Raw genomic sequence first — 15,133 nt, 5'->3', positions numbered from 1 at the left:
AGAAAGCGCTGAGCAGAGCAGAGCCCTGTGTAAACGCACCGTGCCCGCTCCCACCGCCGCCCCTAGCAGAGGCCTCGGGACAGGAGTGCGCTGACTGGAAGGGACAGTTTTCCATACAAGCCTTTGCAGCAGTGGAGGGAGGGCCGCACTTCCCCCGCACCCGCTGGCATGCAAGGACGTAGGGACTGAGGGCCCAGGCCTGCCCTGTGCCACAGGCAGCGTCACAGGCCACTTCCCTCCTGCAACAGGACGAGGGACTCGGACAGCACACGGTCAGGGGGAGGATTTTATTGAACTGTCATAAAAGGGGAAGCAGATGACGATTCCAAATCTGTTAATCTGGGTCTAAGATTTACAGACAAAATGCACCAAATCAAGTTAACAAAAATCATCTTTCTAAACGGCAGGGGGAGAGGAAGAGTTGGGGCAAGAGACGTAGCTACAGGAAAACCACACACACTTGGTCCCAGTTCTGGTACCACCTCAGCATTAGTGAGCAGCCAGAGAGGAGGGCTGCAAGCTGGCACATGCTTGTCTAGTAGCCAGAGGGCTCGGAGGGTGCTGGGGGCACCCGGCTGCAGTGCTGCGAGAACAGAGGGTAGAGAGACTGCTCTAGGGGCTCGGAGTCTACTTGTCAAGGCAATAAATACTGACAGGCCAGGCACGATTTCAAAGGCAGAACCGATACATAAGGCAATAACCGCTCTGGACTCCCATCCACCGCTGGCTCTGGTCTGGCCAGGTTGTGAAAGCAGCTGCAGAACTGGACCAGTTCACCCTGCAGCCCAAAACCAACCCAAGGGAAGTGGCAGGAGCTGCCCTGGCATTTCAGTGCTTTACAGCCAAAACCGGCTCCGAGGGGACAGCGGCACTGGTGACTCCCAGCCCCAGCTGCAGGCACAGGAGGGGACAGGGCTGCCCGGAGATCTACACTAGCAGGGCCAGCACCTGCAGAGCAGAAGTGGGAGAGCTCTGCCAGTCCAGCTGTCTCTGGGCATCCAAGGATGCTTGGGGTGGGCAGGAGCAGCAGGGGGTACCCCGAGCCTCCTCCTCTCAGGGCAGCAGCCAAGTCAGAGGTTGCGACTCGCTCCTAACAAACCAACCCACAGGGAGGGCCCGAGGAGGCGGCCTGCCGACAGACCCGTGGGGCCCTCCCTACAGAATGCCCCTTACACACGTTAAGGCATCATGGCTATGGGAACAGCCACAAATGAAGCTGCCAGCTGGCGAGCGAGCCACTGGCTGGAGGGAGGGAGGGAGGAAGGGAGGGGGCAGGCCACAGACATGATTTTAGCCTAAAGACGGGATCAGCGGTTGCCTGGAATCACAATTCCTCAGCCACCTGAAAGGAGGCACCAGCTACTCCCAGCCCAGGAGCAGGAGCACTAGGCAAAGCCCCTCTGTGTAGGGACGGGACGGCCCGGGAAGCCCCCCCCCAGCGCCTGCCTGTGCTTTGTTCCAACAAAGGTCAGATGCAGCAATGGGGCAGCCCACTTCGGGGGGTGACCAGGACGCCCGAGGGCGGATGCAGACAGCTGGCTTGGTCAGCTCCAGTCAGTGATTCTCAGGGGGGTTACTGAGTGGAGAGCTCTTCTGCTGGATGACCGGGTGGGAAGGGAGGGAGGGAGGGGCCAACGTCAGCACTTTGGTACAGGGTGGGATTCTACTGTAGCCACTGCCTGGCTAACTCTCTCTCTGGGGCCGGCTCGGGGAGGGCTAGTCCTTCCACTCCTTCTTGATGGTCAGGTTCCACTCCCAGGACAGATGGTCAGTCTTATCGTCATCTGTGAATTTGGATTTGATGTTGTAGCTGCCCCGGGCCAGCATCCCCTTGGGGGCTTCCTCCACGGGGGTCAGGAACTCGTACTCCTCTGCCCGGGGCCCGTAGCTCCCCACCATGTAGTCAGTCTTGTCAACTGCAGGAGACAGGGGCGGGAGCGAGCATGTGAGGAGGCTGAAGCGCAGAGCGATTCTGGCCCCTCCAACTGCCGGGCTGCCCTCCATCAGCCCCTCGCTGCTGCTCCGAGCCCCTCCCACCCAGCCCAGCCGCCCCGTGTGCTCAGCCCCAAGCTGCGCATCGCTCTAGGCCAACCAACAGGCTCAGAGCCAAAGCAGCTGACAATGCCTCACCCTGCAGCCCAGCCCAGAGGTCCCCCACCCCCAGTGCCGGGCCCAAGATGCCCAGGAGCAGCCTTCCAGCGTCCCCGCAGGCCCATCTCACTGCAGCAGGCCTGGCTGGGAGACCCCGGCCAAGGGAAGCACTCACTTTTCACACCTTTCCTGAACGTGTGCTGGATGTACTTCAGCCCCGACACGATTTCCTTGTTCACCTGCAGAGCAAAGAACGGCCTCAGCAGAGCGGCCAAGGGATCGCCCACACGGGGTGTCCAGGGCCGCACGCCAGGGCAGACAGGCGCAGGTCAGCGACTCAAGTTCTTACCCTGAAGGAGATTTTTATCCGGTACTCCACCCCCTCCTTCAGCACAAACGACTGCTTCCTGTAGCTTTCCAGGTCACCTGCAAAGAGGAGATGCTTGGACTCTCTCGGCACCGGGTTGCGGTTTGCCTGTGGGGTGGGCCCTGCACAGGGCTGAGCCACTGGAACATAAGCAATGCTAGGCTGCAGGCAGGCGGAGCTCCCTTTCCGGAGGGGTGCATAAGGCGCACCACGGGAGTGTGTCCCAGACGCTCTCCACCCAGCAAGGAAGGAATGGCACCTCCTCACGGGTGTCCCTGTGTAGAAACCCCCCCCCCCCACACACACACACACACCTCCCGCACGGGAACCGTTGCTGCCTTAGTCCACGCGCACCCCGAGGAACCCACCCACGAGAGGAAATGGGAGTTTCAGAAGGACTCTCCTCGTGAGAATCAGCTCCAAGCGTCTCTTCCCAGACCCAGCAAGGATGAAGGTGACCCTCCGATGGAGGCCTAGCAACCGTGCTCTGGAGACAGCCAGGTGGGACCCTGAACACTAGCAGGAAGCTACTGACACTGGAGCTTGGTGCAACATTCTCCAAGGATCAGACCCCGGGAAGCTTTCGTCCGGCAGCTCGTTTTGGGACAGGGGGGCAGGGGAAGGCTACAACTTGTTTGTGGAGCTGTTTGGAATCCCTCCTGTAGCAGGCTCAGGCCTGTGCCCTGAGGCCTGACCAGAGTCGGGGGAGGAGGGGGGGACCTGTGTGTTTCCTAACTACAGGAAAGCAGTCCCTGCTTGCCAAGCGGCTCTGGGCGCCCCCGGCTGGGCAGCTCTAAGCTGGGCTTCCAGGACTGACTGCCCCCAGCAGGTGCCGTGCCGGGCTCTGCGCTGCCGTTCAGGCATGAGGAGCAGCGAGGCAGCAGCTGTGACACCCGGCTGGAAGCCCCAAATTCAAGAGGAGCCTGGCCCCTGCAGGTTGAATTTGGAAAGACATTCAGGGCAGGTCATCGGATCCAGGTCAGGCCAGGGGCCCTGGCTGCACGGAGCTAGCCTAGGCCTGTGCCCTTGGAAGGGAGACCACAGTCCCCGTCTCGTGCTCACCTGTCAGGTCCAGCTCCAGAGGGCCAGGGGCAGCGACACAGACCAGCGTCAGTTTGGTCACCACCACATTGGGCGCACAGGGATCTAGGGCGAAGAGGAGGCTGTAAGACAAGTTCTAGATGCACTAGTGAAGTCCCCGCCCTAGGGCTGACCCCACCTTCGCGCCTTTCACTCTGTTCCTGGAAGAACCGGAAAGAACGGGCCAGCCTGAGCAGAGACCCAGGGCCCCCTTTTATACCACATCAACCCCACACTCAGAAGCCTGATTCCCAGGGCCAGTGACTGACGGCTAGCCCAGGAAGAACCAGCAGAGAACCAGGAAGCAGTCAGGCGTACTCCAGCGGGTCACTCGCCCCTCGGGCTAGCGCTGGGTTCTCAGCGGCACGCAGGAGAGATCCGGGAGGAGGGGTCTTACACCTGCCTGAGGCAGGGCGGGGTGGAGAGAAGAGGTCTTGGCGGTTGTAGCCGTGTCTGTACCAGACCAGTGGGCACTGAGCCAGCACCAGTCTCACCTGTAGCGATGCTGACTGAGCCCAGCAGTGCCTCCTTGTATTTGCGCAGGCTCTCGTCATCCTTGTCCAGCTCCTGGATCTCCTGGATGCTTTTCTGGGCAGGGGGTTTGTAGTTGACAGAGTGTTCGTCTTCCTCGTTCTCTGCTGCAATCTGGGCCAGCTGCTCCGCGGTCGGCTCCTGCTCTGCCATCTTCACGCACAAGAGTTACACCTGGCAAGGAACAGGGGACAGAATCAGCAGCCTGTACTGCCGAGGTCTCCTGCAGGGCTCCCCACGCCCCCGACACCTCATCCCTCCCCTACCCCCCCCCAGCAGGGCTCCGCCCAGATAGCGGGCCAGCAGCTCCCATTTTTGGAGAGGTCAGTTCACTGCAGCCTCACTCCGAAGGCCTGCGGGAGGCCTTGCTCGCTGTCCTAGGGAATGGCCTGGCCAGGACATTCCCAGCACACTGCTTCCCCGCAGCGCATGCCCTCTGAAAAACACCCTGGCCAGCTTAGCAAGCAGGTGCAGGATCTTCGGTTACCACCCTTGGAGGCCCAACTGCCCGGGGGCAGGAAGATTTCAGACTCTGCCTTCTGCTTGCTAAGCTGCCAGGCCAGCAGCTCGCCCTGGAGAAGCGCGATGAGGAAGGACCCCGAAGAGCAGATCTGGGACTGGCTGCATTCTACTTTGTTCCAGCACGCAAGGCTAGTGAGGGGGAGTCTGCTCCCAGCGGCCTGCGCAATGACCTGCAGGCCTGCCACTCAACGCACGCTCAAAATGAGCACCGGCTGGCCCAGGGAGCGGGGAAGGCACCTGCCCCGACTTCCTCACTCAGCCCTCGCTGAAGGCCTGAGCCACACAAGGCTTTGGGAAAGCAGCAGCTCTTGGATGAACTTGTGTGTTAACTTGGCTCTCCAGCCACCCCCCACAAGCATCACAGGCCATAGCCGCCATGGCGAGACTCTCCTTGGAAGGAGACCAGAATAGCCGTAAAGCGAAGGGTGAAGCCTCTGAAAGCCCAGAACTGCCCGAAGCTTCCCTGGAGCGGGCTCCGCACTTGCAAACACTGCCCCACTTGGCCCAATTAGATGATTGGGCCAAAAGAAATCCAATGAGGTTCAACAAGGACAAGTGCAGAGTCCTGCCTTTGGGACAGAAGAATCCCAGGCATTGTTACAGGCTGGGGACCGACGGGCTAAGCAGCAGTTCTGCAGAAGGGGGCCTGGGGGTTACAGTGGATGAGAAGCTGGATATAAGTCAGCAGGGCGCCCTTGTAGCCAAGAAGGTGAATGGCAGATTAGGGTGCATTAGGGGGAGCATTGACAATAGGTCTAGAAGTGATAATTCCCCTTTATCTGGCACTGGTGAGGCCACATCTGGAGTATTGCATACGGTTCTGGTCCCGTCCCCCCCACTACAGAAAGGATGTGGACACATTGGAGAGGGTCCAGTGGAGGGCAACCAAAATGATGAGGGGGCCGGAACACATGACCTAGACCTACAAGGAGAAGCTGCGGGATTTGGGTTTGTTTAGTCTGCAGAAGAGAAGGGGGGAGGTTGGTAGCAGCCTTCAACTTCCTGAAGGGAGGTTCCAAAGAGGATGGATAAAGGCTGTTCTCAGTAGTGACGGACCAAGGAGCAATGGTCTCAAGTTACACTGGGGGAGGTCTAGGTTGGATATTAGGAAAAGCTATTTCACTAGGAGAGTGGGGAAGCGCTGGGATGGGTTACCCAGGGAGGGGGTGGAATCTCCATCCCTAGAGGTTTTGAAGTCTCAGCTTGACAAAGCCCTGGCTGGGCTGATTTAGTTGGGTTGGTCCTGCCTTGGGCAGGGGGCTGCACTCGATGACCTCTCGAGGTCTCTTCCAGCCCTAGGATTCTATAACACCCCAGAAGTATCACCCTTTACTAACAAACAGCAAAAGGATCCAGCCGAGTCCCCACCCTTCTGCCGCACTACATTAGTCAGGCTGTGAAAATGCTGGTTCCCTGTGTAGTGTAGTTACGATCATCCTAACTCTCAGCATAGACTCAAGCTAGGTCAACACAGCTACTGCCTCTTGGTGACCTGGGTTAACTACACCAGTGGAAAACCCTTCAGCCAGTACAGTCCTGTAGTAGACAGCCTAGCGTACCACAACTGCAGTGGCATGGCTGGCCTGCTCTGGTCCAGATATGCCCATAATCCTTCATCACGCCAACATCCTACACGGCCTGCCACCCATTCATCAGTTTGGATCTATTTATGCTAAGTGGTAGGAGACAAAGATCAGAACAGAAAGAAATAAAACCCTGTTCACCATTCCAGGGAGCCATTTCCAATATACCACATCATTAGCATACTACAAAAAATACTCTGCTCAACACAATTAATATAATGGAAGGTCTACAGACAGGTTCAAAACCTACAACAGATATCCAACGGTTGGAGGTTGAAGCTAGACAATTTCACGTGAGAAAGCGCACAATGTAACAGTGAAGGAAGCAGCCACTGGGAAAGCTCAGCTAGAAGAGGATTCTTACTCATTTGAAGCCTTAAGAATCAGTATTTTATTTTGTGAATGATATGCTAAAGCTCATGCAAGCTTTGGGCTCCATGCAGATACTGGGTGAGATCCTCTGGTCTGTGGTATTCACCAGTCAGGTTAGATCCTAATGGTCCCTTCAGATCTTCATCTGTGAGCCTTCTAATTACCAAATTTCATAGCCAAAGATCAATTATTCCATTTCCAACCCCCGAACAGATCACCCTAAGCCAACTCCTCCCAGAACTCGGACCCCACATGCCCTGGGATAGCACACTAGTCTGTTTCTATTACACACTTGATGGAGAAGAACAGCAGCATATTCTACTCCAGAAAGCTGTGACAAGGGCAGGTGGGGAGTGCAGACCAAGCTGGGTCCATTCTTTCCAGACTCCTTTGGCAGCAGCTTTTGGTGAAAGAGGCCTGTGGGACGTTTTAGAGGGACTGCAGTGAAATGTTCAATTAGATCTTTTATGCAAGTCTTGTTTAGGGTGAGACCAAAGGATCAGTTCTGCTCCATTTTGGGATGTTCTCGCCATCTCCGGAATGGGTCTGCTACAGGAGAGGAGCAGGCCTAGCTGGACCATCAAAATAGACACGAGAATGCTCTAGCTTTGGGGTCCAAATATGGCTGCTCAAGTGGCCAGCAAATCAACCCAGAGTCTAGAAACCCAAGCATGGTACAAGCCCAGAATCTCCTCCTGGGGGCAGAGCTGTGTGTTTGAGGAGCTAGCCTTCTGGGCTGGCTGTTTGGGTTCCCAGGCAGCACACTAGAGAATGGATTTTCTGCCTGCTCTGGATAGCCCAAGGAAGGCATCAAGCAGCCACGGAGCAGCTCCCTCTAGCACAGGTAGAGTTACATAACTTGTGCTGGCAGGGTGTTTGGGACGCATTTGGAAGTGAGGAAGCCCAGTGTGAAACCATCTGGCTCACACCACCAGGCTAGGCGAGAACAGCCACAGCATACAGTATTAGCCTTACACAGATCTAAGCTGGGATGGGAAGCAGGGACCCTTGGGGTGAACAAGAACATTTTCCACAGCCAGTCTGCACTTGATATTCCACAGCCAGCAGCGCTGACCCAGCCTGTGAGCAGCCACACCTGCTGTCATCACATCGCCACAGAAAGCCTCTTCAGATCCTATGATCTACTGGGCTTTCCAGCCATAAGCTTGGAATTCGGCGGGAAGAGGTCTGCTCTCTGGACCGCATGGCAGCGGTACCTCACTATCAAGCCCAATGCATCTTTCAGAAAGGCATCCATCAGTCTGGATTTGAAGACCAGAGATGAACTCATCCCTCCCCCGTTAGCCTTCCAATAGTTAATCACCCGCATTGTTAAACAATTTGCTAATTTTCGTTTGTCTGGCTTCACCTTCTGGCCTTTGATTCTTCTGCATCTCTCTGCCGGATAAGAGAGTTTTTCGGCACCTGCTATTTCCTCTCCAGTGAGATATTCACAGACCTCTTCCTGGGTAAGCGAAGCAGATTGGCTTCACTAATGCGTTTTGTCCAGCCCTGGCATTATCTGGGCCTCTTCTCTGCACTCCTAGTTTTTCAAAATCCTCTAAAAAAGTGTCCCCAGAGTGGCACACACTAGAATCAGACAGAGGCAAAAGCCACCTCCTTACTCCCACTCACTCCTTCCTGGTTAGACACCCAAGGGCTGCATTAGCTCTGCCACAGCATCACGCTGGCAGCTTGTTCATTCTGACCCCTAAATCCTTTGCAGTCAATGCTTTCCAACATGCCCAATTTTTTTTTAGGTGACCCACACTTTTGGTCCTTGGTGCCTGCACTTGGTATATTGAAGTATTTTCTTTGCATGGGCCTATTTTATCAAATAATCCAGGCCTGTGGCTCAACCTCTCAGACTATTGCGCCCCTTTCAGGAGTCTGATCTGTCTTGTGTACCCCAATTTCACCTCCCCAAAACTTGCTTCCAAAAACCAAACATAAAACGTATCCCCACCCATTAAGCTGGTGTACCCTGGAAGACCTGCACGTACCACCAAGGTACTCACAGCTACAGTGGAGAAGCACAGATCCAGCTCGCTGCATGGCTGCCCTTTCCCCGTTTACTGCTCCACCCACAAGTTTAATCTACAATGATTTTATACTTACTGCCAAGTCCTTGACCAAGATGGTGAAGAGCAGCAGACCTAGAAACAATCCCTGCTCAACACCCTCACCCAAGGGCTCCCCACTGGTAACCACAGCACAAGCTCTGGATGGAGATGGAATTGAATGTTCTGCATGAAGCTGTTTAGTTCCAACACTTGACAAAAGTCGACACCTACACAGCTGCCTTTGTCGACCAAGCTTCGGATTCACCAACAACTGCATCCGGACAGGGCCTATTCACACGAGACTAGGGAGAGGCAGAATCTCCCAACATCTGCCACAGACTGTGGAACAGCAGGGCCGGAGTCCCCCGTTTCCTCTGGATGATGAATCCATTTGCTCCCAAATCTTCCCCTCACACCAGAGAAAGGGAAGTCCCCACCTTGAGCTGCCACAGTTCAATACAAGCCCCAGGTCGGAGCCTGGATGAGGCCAAGCTACCCAGAGGCAGAAGGCAATCCAGGAGAGGCTCCCCCCACAGGCACTTGCTAAGGAGGCCCAATCTGAGTGCCCGAGGCTGCTACCTGCCTTCTGGCCCGTGGAAAGTCGTTACTTTCAAAGCAACACAGCAGGCCAGTGCAGTGCTGGAGTGCTCCTCCCAGGCCTGCACTCGGCTCAGGAAGCTGGCTTGGCTCTGCATGGGTGTGTCTGCATGCTTTGGACATTACCAAAGAGCTGCTGCCGCCACCAGCAGTTGCAATCCTGCACTGGTCAGAGCGGGAAGGCAGATCAACAGGCCTCTGTGCTGCCCAAGTATGGGCCTATGTCCCCTTTGTTCATTCCCCAAAACAGCTCGGCTAGCTTGCCCCCCCCAGTGGCACCCAGGCCCCCACCTCCAAGTTCTGAATGAGTGAAGCTGTTCTGCTAGTCACCACCTGCTGCTGCCCTCAGCCTCAGCCCCACTGGCATGGCGAGTACCCTGGTGCAGCCAGTGCTAAGGGCCGCAGTAGATCCTTCATTAGCCCTTCAGGAACCAGCCCTTTCCCTTCCTCTCAGAGAAACTAGAGAATTCCTAAGCCCGTGACAAGCTGCTGGAGGCAAGAACTGGGAAAAGCAAACCGAGCCCAGGGCTGCTACACTCAGCAGAGGCTCCTCTCTCCTCAGAAGTGGACAGTCAATCTGCTACACAGCCCTCAGCAAGGCCCTCCATAGCCACACAATGCCGCAGAGCTCTGGGGAGGGGAGGCCTGTATGATCCTTATGCAGCTGGAGAGGCAGAGAGGCACACGGAAGAGTACTGCCGCCCCACCCCCCACACACACACCCAGCTAGGCACAGGCCTGAGGTCATAGTTCCTCCGCTGCTGCTTTGGGAAGGCACCAAGCCAGAACGGAAGGAAGCTCCTAGACACACAAAGCTTTTTCCAAGCTCCTTGACTTTTCGGGCTGCCAAAGGAGCCATTTACCACGGTTCAGAGTTTGCAGGACAGAAAGGGCCTCAGGGTAACAGGCACTTGGCTGTTCTTTCCAGGTACCCCTGCGGGCTGACACTACTAGGCAAATCCAAGTCAAGCAATCAGTTGCAACAACTTCCCAGGCACACCCAACGGGCCATGCTCACAAGCTCTGTACCACCAGAGCGAGGGCTATAAATCCTGTTTAAAACCTTAACTGTTTAAGCTATGTGTTCATAGGCAGGGAGCCGCTGGAGCAGCCCCTTGCACGTTAACCAGTTACCCCAGTAAGCACATTGGTACAGCAATGCTTACTGTATAACCAGTTAGGGATTTAAGCAATTAGTCGACTATCCAATAAGTATAAGCTTATCGGACAGCCAGGAGCAGGTCGAGGCAGGCTGTGGCAGCTGGCGCCCCAGGTGAAAGGTGCGATCGGCGCCCCCGCCTGCACAGGCATCAATGGCCATGACGTAATCATGGGGCAACCACGAAAACTGCCTAATTTGCCTACGCTCATGGGCCGCCCCTGCGGATAGCTGACTAGTCCCTTCTCCCGCCCCCCTTACCACCTATCAGAAGCGGCAAGGGGGAGAGTTGGCTCTGTGGGGAGCTGACTTAAGCCTGTTCCCCCCCAGCACTGTCTCCATGGGGGCAAGGGAGGCAGAGGGCTAGTGGGAACCAAGCACGAGCTGGGAATCAGGTGATTCCCAGCTCACAACCAGTCTCAGACATTGCACCTCTGCTTTTTAAATGAATTAAGACCCAGCAAGCCCTGAACACATTTAAAAGGCTGGTGCACAGTGGGGGGACCTGGCACAAGCTGGGAATCAGCTGTCCCGGATCGCGTGAGGTCCCCCACACTGTACACTGGCCTTTTAAATATGTTGAGGGCCTTCCAGCTCTTCATACATTTAAAAGGCAGAGCTGCAGCAGGGTTAGCTCCCAGGAACTAACCCCACCGCAGCTCCCCCACTAATAGACTGGTCAATGAAAATGCCATTGACTAGACAATTAGTGGATTAAATGTAACATCCCTATGCCAGTTAACTGGTTGACCCTTTCCATCTCTGCCAGGAGCACAGGCCTTCTGTCTCTGGCAGGAATAGACCCTCCTCCAGAAGGGGGAGTGGCTCCCCATCATCTCAATTCCTTCTTCTAAAGACTGAGCCACTCCCCAGCAGTCCCTCTTGCACACCTGAACCCCACATTTTTGGCCCTCACCCCAGAGCCTAAGGGGACCCCACAAAATCAACCAGCCCCAGGTCCCCAGAAGAGTTAATCTGGCCTGGGGTGAACACTGAGCCCCTGCACCTGCACCCCTCCATGGGGCTGGAGGTGAGGGTCTTTTTTCCTCCTCCTCACTTGGAGGCCAGGTGAGAGATGTGGGGTTCCCCCCCCAGGGAGACAATTTAGTTTTTTCCTCCCCTCTGCTTCCTATTTGTGTGTGGACTCAGACTGATTTTTCTGTGGGTTAGTGATTCCCAACACAAAAAAGCTCGCCCACCCCTGAGTTAAGTGCTCTCTCTCAAATGGTGTATTTTCACTCATTTTGGATTGCTCAGGTGATGAGGAACCTGGAAGAGGTTTCCCTGCTCTGCCTTCCTGTCTTATTAGGCTAGTTAAATTAAGCCCCACTGTTTCTTCTGTAATGTCAGAGAGAGTACATTTCAAAGCTGAGGGCCTGAAATGCGTGCCCCTGGTTGTTGAGGAAACTGATGTACCTGCTTACAGAGTGTGAAAGCCCCATCTGAAGGTGCAGGAAGAGAGATGATTGACGATCTCTTCCATGGTTTTTCCAGCTTCTTTCCTAACAGCTCTGAAAATGGCAGCTTCCTTTGTTAAAAACTAACTATACAAAATTGAGGAAGCTCTTGCTGCAGCTTTGCATAGTATAGGAAGTGCTGAATAAGCATTCCTTATATTAGCTGGTTGGGAAGTACAAAGATATGAATCATTGAGCTGGAAGAGACCTCAGGAGGTCAAGTCCAGCCCCCTGCCCAAGGCAGGACCAATCCCAACTAAATCAACCCGGCCAGGGCTCTTGTCAACCTGAGACTTAAAAACCTGTATGGATGGAGATTCCACCCCCTCCCTCGGGAACCCATTCCAGTGCTTCACCACCCGCCTAGTGAAATAGTTTTTCCTAATATCCAACCTAGACCACCCCCACTGTAACTTGAGACCATTGCTCCTTCTTCTGCCATCCATCACTACTGCGAACAGCCTCTCTCCAGCATCTTTGGAACCTCCCGTCATGAAGTTGAAGGCTGCTGTCAAATCCCCCCTCACTCTTCTCTTTTGAAGACTAAACAGACCCAAATCCCTCAGTCTCTCCTAGTAGGTCATGTGCTTCAGCCCCCTCATCATTTTGGTCGCCCTCCGCTGGACCCTCTCCAATGCGTCCACATCCTTTCTATAGTTTTGGGGGCCCAGAACTGGACACAATACTCCAGATGTGGCCTCAGCAGAGCCGAATAAAGGGGAATACTCACTTCTTTAGATCTGCTGGCAATGCTCCTCCTAATGCATCCTAATATGCCATTCGCCTTCTTGGCTACAAGGGCGCACTGTTGACTCCTATCCAGCTTCTCACCCACTGTAACCCCAGGTCCTTTTCTGCAGACCTGCTGCTTAGCCTGTAACAATGCTGGGATTCTTCCTTCCCAAGCACAGGACTCTACACTTGTCCTTGTGGAACTTCATCCGGTTTCTTTTGGCCCAATCCTCTACTCTGTCCAGGTCACTCTGGACTCTCTCCCTGCCCTGCAGGTCTGGGTTAAGGGAGGGGCACTAGCCAGGCAGCTAGTGGTAAGGGGCACGGTGCTCGCCCGGAGGCGCAGCCACGCATGTGCCGCTCGCCAGGGGGGGGGGGGCAGAGTCCCAGACCACGTCAATCAGGCGCCTCGCGCCCACTGCCCGGGGCACAAGCAGGACTCGGCCCAGCACTGCAGCCCCCAGGGCGCCACCTCCCCCAGCTTCGCGTCACCTGCGAAACAAATGAACATTCGGCGCCTTTATTAAGTGGCCCTCGCAGAACAGGCAGCGCCGCCCCGAGCGGGCCCCTCCCCCCCCGCTGCACCAGCCTCGGCCCGCGCGGCGGGGCCCTTCGCGAAAGCGCCGGGCAGTTACCAGGGCCCCGGGGGGGGGGGGGCTGCACGGGCCCCCCTCAGGCCGCACCCGGGAGACCCGGCTCCGGACTCAGCCCTGCCCCCCGGGCCCTGCAGCCCGGGACAAGGGCGCTGGACGCGAGCCGCAGGCCCCGCCCCCGCCCGCGCCGCGGCCCCTCCCTACCCGGCCCGGTCGCCTCCTCGCGCCGCTGTGACAACGCCGCCCGGATCCGCCCAGCCGCCTCCGCGCGCGCTCCCGCACTTCCGGGGCACTGGCGTCACTTCCTGTTATAAGGGGGCAGCGCCCAATGCCTCACTTCCCGAGCCGGCCTCGCGACGCTGATTGGCCGGCAGAGGGCGGAGGGGGCGCGCGACCGACGGCGAAGATGAGCGAGATTGAGGCCTAGCTAGAGCGTCCCCGCTGCGGGGGGCGGGGGACTTCCGGTCTCTGCAGGGCGAGCGGAAGCGAACCTGCCCCGACAGACCCCTGGGCGGCGGCGGGGATCGCTCCCCCCGTCTCTGCGCTGCCGCCTGTCACGGGACCGAGCCAGGCCCCCGCCCGGCCCCCCCCCCCGCTCGAGGGAGCGTCCGCCCGGGCGGCGAGTCCTGCGCGGTCCCGTTTGCCCCGCAGACCCGGGGCTGCTCCTCGCCGTGTTTGAATGGGGCTGGGATCCCGCTTGCCGCGCCCCCGCTGTGCGCGTGTCCTCTTCGAGACCCGTCACTACTGTCCATAGGTCTGCAACCCCCCCAATACCCTCCATTGTCCCACAGCCAGCAAACTCCATCCCAAGTCCTGTTGTGCCCCCTCTCTGCTCTGTGGGGCATCAGCACCCAGAAAGCAGGAGGCTCCTGAGGGGACAGCTCCAAGGCAAAGGGCAGAAGGTGCACAGCAGTGGGGGGGAGAGGGGCAACTGAAGTGCTGGCACTTGATAGCCTCTTGGCCAAACCAGTCAGGATCACCTGTCAGAGGCTCCAAGATCCATCAGCAGATCCCAATCAACTTTTCCACACTGAAAAGTCTACTTAACTCATTGCTTGTTTTTGCTCTGGAATAATGAACAGTGATCCTACCTCCCACTGATGTAGAAATTCTCTCTAGCCTTGCAAGTCTTGAAAAGTTCTCATAGTTTGTCAATTATATTTTGGGCCTGTAGGCAAATGAAATGCTCCTGGTTGCATTGGCACAAGGGCCATGTGTAGGATTTGCTTTCTCTTGATTTCTACAGTTAGTTCCTTTCCATTTTGAGCACTACTGGGAAGGTAGAAGAGGTATCCTACATAATCAGCCAGGTTTGCTTTTACACACATACAAGCTGAGGTTTCCTTCAGTGCATCTCCCCAAAGAGCTGGAAGGTAACTTGTTTCCAAGCCCAACTGCCACTACCAGTAGTTTAGTAACGAGTACAAACAGGAGCAGCCCTAGACGAGCTGCCAACAACTGGCACCCTAGGCGAAACGTGCGATTGGCGCCCCTGCCTCCAAACGCCCTCAACAGCTGTTTAATTTGGCGCCCTAGGCAACCATCTAATTTGCGCCTATGGACAGGCAGCCCCCGAGTACAAAAAACATTATGACCTCTAGATTCTTTGCTAGAAGTTTTTAAAATCAGACACCAGAGCCATTTATAGAAATAATTCAATAGGGAATTGATAGTTGAAAGACTAAATCTTTACTTGGCATTTTGGAGTCACTGAATCTGCACAGCAACTGTTTACAGTAAAAATACTGAAGACGTGGGCTCAGCACTGAACTTTGGAATCAAGTGTTAAATACAAAACAGCTTCAACAAGAAATTCACACCTCCTCCCAGAGACCAGCAAGGGGGTTTTGAGCACCCTCCTCGATTCACTCGTTACACTGGAGTGAGTCTTCATTTCCAGCAGATGTGTAAGGCAGCAGTGCCCATGGGATCTACTCAGAACAGAGAAGTTGGTGGCTTCAGTTTACAGGCCACCACAGAGTGTGG

General features: G+C 55.9%; 1 protein-coding gene across 1 annotated transcript; it reads right to left on the bottom strand.

The window, feature by feature from the left end:
* Positions 1-272: 272 nt before the first annotated feature.
* Positions 273-13,508, bottom strand: ARHGDIA (Rho GDP dissociation inhibitor alpha). Its single transcript, XM_075904200.2, has 6 exons — positions 13,352-13,508; positions 4,033-4,243; positions 3,521-3,604; positions 2,441-2,517; positions 2,267-2,330; positions 273-1,916 (listed from the first exon to the last, which is right to left on the bottom strand). Exons 2-6 carry the CDS (start codon positions 4,220-4,222, stop codon positions 1,717-1,719), a joined length of 615 nt encoding a protein of 204 aa, XP_075760315.1. The 5' UTR covers positions 4,223-4,243; positions 13,352-13,508; the 3' UTR covers positions 273-1,716.
* Positions 13,509-15,133: the final 1,625 nt, after the last annotated feature.

This window comes from Pelodiscus sinensis, chromosome 20, assembly GCF_052426305.1.
Source record: "Pelodiscus sinensis isolate ZL-2025 chromosome 20, ASM5242630v1, whole genome shotgun sequence".
NCBI lineage: Eukaryota > Metazoa > Chordata > Testudines > Trionychidae > Pelodiscus > Pelodiscus sinensis.
This window is presented reverse-complemented; position numbering and strand designations above follow the sequence as displayed.